The 6,999-nt window shown below is 35.9% G+C and overlaps 1 protein-coding gene across 3 annotated transcripts; it reads left to right on the top strand.

Annotated features, from left to right (window-relative positions):
* On the top strand, window positions 616–6,932 carry LOC107639768 (65-kDa microtubule-associated protein 3). 3 transcript variants are annotated; one of them, XM_016343371.2, is made up of 13 exons: window positions 616–802; window positions 1,614–1,702; window positions 1,836–2,033; window positions 2,130–2,375; window positions 2,542–2,751; window positions 2,837–2,992; window positions 3,127–3,271; window positions 4,449–4,600; window positions 4,690–4,777; window positions 5,160–5,233; window positions 5,413–5,487; window positions 5,581–5,850; window positions 6,240–6,463. In XM_016343371.2, the coding sequence occupies exons 2-13, from the start codon at window positions 1,628–1,630 to the stop codon at window positions 6,324–6,326; spliced, it is 1,776 nt and encodes a 591-aa protein (XP_016198857.1). In that variant the 5' UTR covers window positions 616–802; window positions 1,614–1,627; the 3' UTR covers window positions 6,327–6,463. The 3 variants fall into 3 exon arrangements, with proteins under 3 accessions (XP_016198857.1, XP_016198856.1, XP_020977307.1); XM_016343370.2 differs by having other exon boundaries at window positions 618–802; window positions 5,581–5,830; window positions 6,240–6,932; XM_021121648.1 differs by having other exon boundaries at window positions 618–802; window positions 1,550–1,702; window positions 5,581–5,830; window positions 6,240–6,932.

Below are 6,999 nucleotides of genomic sequence, written 5' to 3'. Positions count from 1 at the left end.
ATTTTATATAAATAAAAACCTAATTAACAATTTAATTAAAAATTTTTTATTATTCTATTAAAAATTTAAATAAAAACTTCTAAAAAAATTAGTTTAATTAGTAAATTTCTAACATTTAATTAGTATAAACAGAAGATAAGTGAGATAATTGTTAAAAAAATTTCTAACTATAATATTTTATAATTAACTATTATATATAATTATTAGTAATTACTCAAATAATCCTCCAAAAATAGATATAATTTGGCGAATATATAAAATGTCAGTGCACTAATAATAGCTGCCAAAGTAAAACTAGTAAAAATTTAAAATTGGCCGGTCAAAATGTCACATTAATTGTATTAATTAAAAGTTCCACTCAGTATTAATTGCATAAATAAATTAACAAATTTTCCATTTTGAAATTCAAATGTTTTTTGACCAATTGACAGTTTGACACACAATCCATCCATGCATCAAACCTCAAACGGTAATGGTAATAAATTAATTTAATTGTTCATACAAAATTTACGTGCTCCAAACTCGCCACGTCATGAACCCATCATTACCATATGACACGTCACAATATGATTGGATATCAAGCCACAGAGAAAACGGCTCCTACCCGCTCCGTTTCCCTCCCAAAACGGCAAAAAGCAATTTCAATTCTCAGTTTTCTACACTCTACGCTCAAAAGATAACGCTTCCCTTTCTTCTCTTACACTCTTCTAATCTACATTTCAATTTTTGAAAACCTAGAGTGGATAATTCCCAATTTCTGTTCTTTCAAAACACTTGTGGAACCTGCATCTCGTGTGATCAGGTTTGCATTCTATAGCATTCTCTCTATCTCCTTATCGTGTTTGGTTTATAAGTAAACGAGGAAAAGGATGAAGAAAAAGTACTTTCTTATTAATGCTACGAATATTTTCAGCATTCAGTTTCACTATTATACAGTGATTTGAGCATGAGCATTGAGCAACAGCGAATACTTGCGTTTTCGAGTTTTTTTGAAAATTTTATTGGAAGATTTCTAATCTTTTTTTTCTTTATTTTTCCATTCATTGTTGTTATTATTAGTTTAATTGCTGTATATATAAAAAGATTTTTACACAGCAATCGTGAATTAGCGAAGTTATTATCATTATTATTATTTTTTTAAGATTTAAGATATTAGGATTGAATTCAATTCCTTGACGTAGGGGAGATAAGAAAAATGATTGTTTTCAACTAGAAACAGATTGTGTTATATGAAGCAATCACTGATCCGTAGTTCAACTATAACTTCCATCGGAGAATAAAGCTACATATGAGGAAGTAACACTCTCGAACCTGTGAATTCAAGCGGATTAAGCTACATGTCACTTTAACCTAAACCTTTAGAAATTAAAATTTATTCCTCATTAGTCAGTATGCAAGCATGACCCCGTCATGCATATTTTCCACATGAGAGGATCCTCTCCACATTTTATCCAGAAAGAAAATACACATTTTCTGTACAGTTGTGCATTACAGAGTATAGTTGACTCTTATATTTACTTGGAACTGTGAATTCTCAATTTTTTTTCAGTGTACTTAGGTGGAAAAGTGTTTCATACGAGCCTTTAGTAACATCCTTTTCCGTTTTCTTCCAGCATATTTGTTACCAATGTCTCTGAGCAACCATAGCAGTCAGTTTGCTCATCAAGAAACAGCTTGCCACTTGTTACTAAAAGAACTTCAGGTTGTAAGTTGTTGTGAGGAAGACACATCTTCCCAATTTATTGCTTACTTTTCACTGCTGTTTCTAGAGAGCTTTCTATTTTTTCTAAAATTGCTCATTGTTGGTTTGTGTGATCCTCGTGTTCTAATGTTAGAAAATATGGGATGACGTTGGAGAGTCTGATTCTCAGAAAGATGCGATGTTACTTGAAATAGAGCAAAAGTGTTTGGAGTTGTATAAGAAAAAAGTGGATGAAGCAAAAGCATATAGAGCACAAATTCAGCAAGAAATTACTGATTATGAAGCAGAAATAGCTGGCATCTGTGCGGCGATGGGCGTACAGCCACTACATGTAATTACTTAGGCACTCCAGAATTCAGATTGTGCTTTCGCCATTTTCTCTGTCATGGAAATTTTCTAAGTAATAAATTCCGTTGCATGTCCACAGTTTGAGCGTAAGACATGTGAAAGCTTGAAGAAAGGACGCGAAATTGTTGTTTTGCAGCTTGAGGAGATGCGCAAGCTGAAGACTGAGAGGAAGAAACAATTTTTAGAAGTCTTGTATCAACTGCAAAATATTTCAACTGAGCTGTATGGAAGCAAGGAGGCTAATGTATATCTAGATGAAAATAACTTGACTTTGGAAAGACTAGAAGAACTACAAAGGAAGTTAGTTCAATTTCAAAATGAAAAGGTGATATTCTGTTGTTACTCCTATTTGCTTTATTGCCTAAACTGTTGATATGCTGAACTACAAAGTAGCCTTACTTCTATTGTCAAGGTCTGTGTGGCTCTAGATGAAAAGGTGATATTTTTTCTTAGAAAACTTAAAATACTAATTTGGTATTCAATTGTTGCAGGCCAGTCGACTGAAGCAGGTATCTGACCTTTTGAATACTCTTAGTTTGCTATGTTCAGTACTTGGTTTGGATATAAAAGACAAACTTGGTGAAATTTGCCCCACTATGGTTACTTCCACTGCAACGAAAGAAATAAGTGACAATACTATAAAGATTTTATCATCTGAAGTAAAAAGTTTGAGAGAGGTTAAATCACACAGAATGCAGAAGGTCAGTGTCATTTGCTCTTATTCTTCATTTCTTCAAAATCCTGTATCATTACAGGAAGTAACTCTTATTTTTATTGCTTTATCAGCTTCAATGTCTTGCTACTGTACTAGTAGAGATGTGGAATTTGATGGACACACCACTTGAAGAACAGCAGAAATTTCACAGTTTTACCAATAAAATTGCTGCTCTGGAATCTGAATTTACTGAACCTAACATGTTGTCAATTGATTCTGTTATCTATGTGAGTTATTTCATCTTAGATTTCTAGCCTTTGTTCTGTTTTGCTTCCCCTTCACCTAGATTCTTAGTTCTCTAATGTTGTCGGAATTTGTACTATTCATTATGTAATTAACAAGATTGGTTTTCTCCTTGCAGGTTGAGACTGAAGTCCGAAGACTTAAGCAGCTTAAATCAACAAAAATGAAAGAACTTGTACTTAGAAAGAAGTTGGAGTTAGAGGAAATATGCAAGAGTTCACATTTGATTGCTGAAACAGTTTTTCCAAGTGAACATCCTCCTGGTAAGACTTTCTGTTAAGTGTTTTATATTTTTATTGCATACATCATTCTCTATCAGTTACATTGTTTATTCTACAGTGAGCACAATTTTGAGTGTAAACATCTTTTGAGCTCATAGTCTATAGGTAGCTAACACATTCCAGTTAGGGATGGCAAAATTCCCCGAGACGCGGGGATCCCTGCGGGGACTGCCCCGAATGGGGATCCGATTGTGGGGAATTTTTCCCGCGGGGATGGGGATGGGGGACAAAATTCCCCCGAAGCAGGCGCGGGGACCCGAGCGGGGATCCCCGCCCCGTCCCCGCTATTCCCCGAAATTAATGAATTCCTTGAATTATCCTTAATAGTTTATTTCTCATATATGTTTTTTAGACATTTCTCACACACACATATATATAGAAACCCAAAACTCCTAATCTTTATTTGCATAACTCTTCTTCAATTCAGAGATTCCTAAGGCAGTCCATACTTCATCGAACCTCTCTGCAGCCACCCCCTCGTCACCCTTCTCACCGCATCGTCACACCTCACCGTGCCATCACCCTTATCGCGTCGTAATTTCTTTTTATGGCGTTCCTTTTCGTAACTCTGCCGTCGTGTCCATTCTCCTCTCTGTTGCCATGTCTCCCACCTCGTCTACTACTTTGTCCTTTGGCTCGTCGTTGCGTCCCCATTGCGTTATTTCGAAAGAAATCACCATCGTGTCATTTAGACTTTTTGTATAAAATCTTGCAGTTTTTGTATAAGATAGATACTTGCAGCTCTATTCATATGAAAATTAATAATTAGTTAGAACTATTATGTACATGGGGAATGGGGCCCCGTGGGGAATGGGGATGGGGAGCAATATTCCCCCACGGCGGGGAATGGGGCGGGGATGGGGAACAAATCTGAGGGCGGGGATGGGGAGCAGGGAGGCATCCCCCGCCCCCGCCCTGCCCCATTGACATCCCTAATTCCAGTCAACAGAATTTGTCTACTGATGGATTATAATTAACAGAAGAACAAAGATATGGCTAATTTAATCTTATGATTTTTGCTGTCTGCTACTCATATAGCTACTACAAAACTTTATTTTCTTAACTCCTTTATAGTTCATTTTTTCAATTGCTTAACAAAATGTTCTTGGATCTTATTTATTGATGTGTTCTCTCATCCACTTCTAAAACTATTCTACAGAATCTATAAACTATGAACATATGTTCCAACAAATTGAGCACCAAATAGAAATGGCAAAGGAGGAAGCTCTCAGTAGGAAGGAGATCCTTGAAAAAGTTGAGAAGTGGTTAGCTGCTTGCCAAGAAGAAAGCTGGCTGGAGGAGTACAACAGGGTAGGGCAGCATTGCTATGAGAATGAAGGACATTTTCTTCTTGTTCTTGATGACTTCTTATTTCTTCATTAATGGCTGTGTATTTTTAGGATGATAATCGATATAATGCTGGAAGAGGTGCTCATCTTGCCTTGAAACGTGCTGAAAAGGCTCGTGCTATATCAAGCAAAATTCCTGGTATCCCTCTACATATTATAAATACATTACTATCTTATGTAGTTGCTTCTCTGCCTTTATACTCTAGTTTTACAGTAAGGTATTTTTGGACTACATGGTATTATCTCCATTTCACATAATTGTTGTTTTTGACTTTTTGGGTTCATTCATAAATATATGTATATAAACATTTACGTCGTGAAGTCAACATGTAAGGTGTTAATTGTATGCGATTGTTTCTGTTATTTGTTTTATTCTTCGCGTGTTTGTGTTTGTTTATTCATATAGTCATTTAGCTAAGGAGTTCAATGTATCTAGAACAGTTTAGTTCATATGTGTCTAATTTACCGTTTCTTTTTTTCATCATACTTTCCCTGATTGATTTAACTATGGGTGGACATAGGAATGGTGGAGGCATTAATTTTGAAGGTTAAATCATGGGAAAAAGAAAGAGGAATTGAGTTTTTGTACGAAGGAGTAAGTATTTTTAACTCAATCACTTCTGTGACTCTCGTTATTCCACCTTCTCAAAATATTGCAGAGGTTAACTTCTCTTTGGAAATTTGATGTCTAAAGTCGCTTGACATGTGTAAATTCCATGTTGGTTACATTATATTACATCTCATTTGTATTTGTCTTCATGGTTATTTGTTTAGAGCCGGCTATGCTCCATGCTTGAAGATTATAGCGCCTTAAGGCAGGAGAAAGAGAATGAAAAACAAAGGCAGAGGGTATGAAATACATTATTTCAATTAAAAGTTTGAAGATGGTGTGATTTTTCTTGTAGAGAGATTTTACTCGTGTTTTCATTGTGTCAATTTTAGGATCAAAAGAAGCTTAAGGGGCAAATCATCGCAGAACATGAGTCACTGTTTGGCTCAAAACCAAGTCCATCTAATAGCGGATTAAAAGCTTCTATATGTTCAACAGGAGTGGCAAGTTTCAGAAAACTCTCCATGGGTGGAGCGATGCTTCAGGATTCAAGACAATCTGCTATCTTTGAGCCTTCAAATAAGAAGGGTATCTTGAGCACTCCCAAGGGCATCCCTTGCATCAGGAATGCTAGCCACGCAAGTATGCAACTAAACCCTCTGGTATTTGAAGCTTTCAAATTTCAATTTTGGAAACTGATTTAGTAGTTGATATTCGATGATACCTTGTTTCTCGGTCCAGTATAAGCAGACCCTTTAGCAACACCTTATCCCATAAGTCATACACATCTGCGCATGATTCCTTGCATATCAATTTGGTTGCCAATTGTTCTAAATATATTTCTCTTAAAATTTTGAGAGGAGAGCCTTTGAGCAACGATTGAATTATCTATTTACTTTCAAGGCGTACGTTATATTTTCTAGGTGTGGTCCTTTATAACATGAGATGCTTTGCACCCGGCTGACCTTATAATTATCCGAAGATTTTCTTATGACAGTTTGATAATTTTATTATGATTTTGAATACTTTATGTTAATGGAAACAATTGCAGGAAAGGATACCCCTAAAGGTGTTGGTAAGTCAGGGAAGAAGACTCCATATACTGCAGAAAAGCAAATTGGACTTCAGTCACCATTGATTAGGAAGCCCCTCTCTCCAATTTCTTACTCATTCATGTCTAAAGCCAACATCCCAACAAATTTTCAAGAGGATCATAGAAAAAGTGAAATGCATCTAAAAAGTCAAATGCTTGTTGGGGATGAAGATAACTTGATCCCAAAGAACATAGGAATTGCAGTGCCAACCACTCCTCTAACCTCAGTTCCTATGTTATTAACTGCCAATACACCAGACACACCTAGTGCTACTATGTGTTCTAATTCCGGTTCGAATGTTGCAAGAAAAATAGCTCAAGCCCAGCCATTCGAGTATTCATTTGAGGAGCTAAGAGCTGGTTTTGTTCTACCAAAAAAAACCTTTGCTTAAACAGGATGTTCATTCAGTCAAGACAAGAAAGCTTGTTTCTGACATATTCTCTGCTCTGCTGATCTGCCGATAGAGATTAAAAGAATTGTGAACCTTTTTCTGTTGCTTTTTGTGGAATACTATTCGTGGCTTTCTAGGCCACCATTTGTAGTATTTTTTGGTTGAAACAAATTACTGTGATGAGTTTCGATGTCACATCAAATTGATACTTTGATTGGATCGAAAATACCATATTAGTGGGATTACTTTCGTTGGACCACAAGGATTCTGGCAGATTCATGTCAATTATTTTTTCTGTTTAGCTTTACATGACTTAAGCTTGCCAG

The sequence above is a fragment of the Arachis ipaensis genome, chromosome B04, assembly GCF_000816755.2.
Source record: "Arachis ipaensis cultivar K30076 chromosome B04, Araip1.1, whole genome shotgun sequence".
Lineage (NCBI taxonomy): Eukaryota > Viridiplantae > Streptophyta > Magnoliopsida > Fabales > Fabaceae > Arachis > Arachis ipaensis.
This window is presented reverse-complemented; position numbering and strand designations above follow the sequence as displayed.

Bases quoted from the DNA above. Each gene is read 5' to 3' on its own strand.
- LOC107639768 (XM_016343370.2), top strand. From the start codon at position 1,628: ATGTCTCTGAGCAACCATAGCAGTCAGTTTGCTCATCAAGAAACAGCT. The intron at 1,703-1,835 runs GTTGTAAGTTGT...TTCTAATGTTAG, and splicing joins TGTTACTAAAAGAACTTCAG to AAAATATGGGATGACGTTGG. The intron at 4,601-4,689 runs GTAGGGCAGCAT...GTGTATTTTTAG, and splicing joins GGCTGGAGGAGTACAACAGG to GATGATAATCGATATAATGC.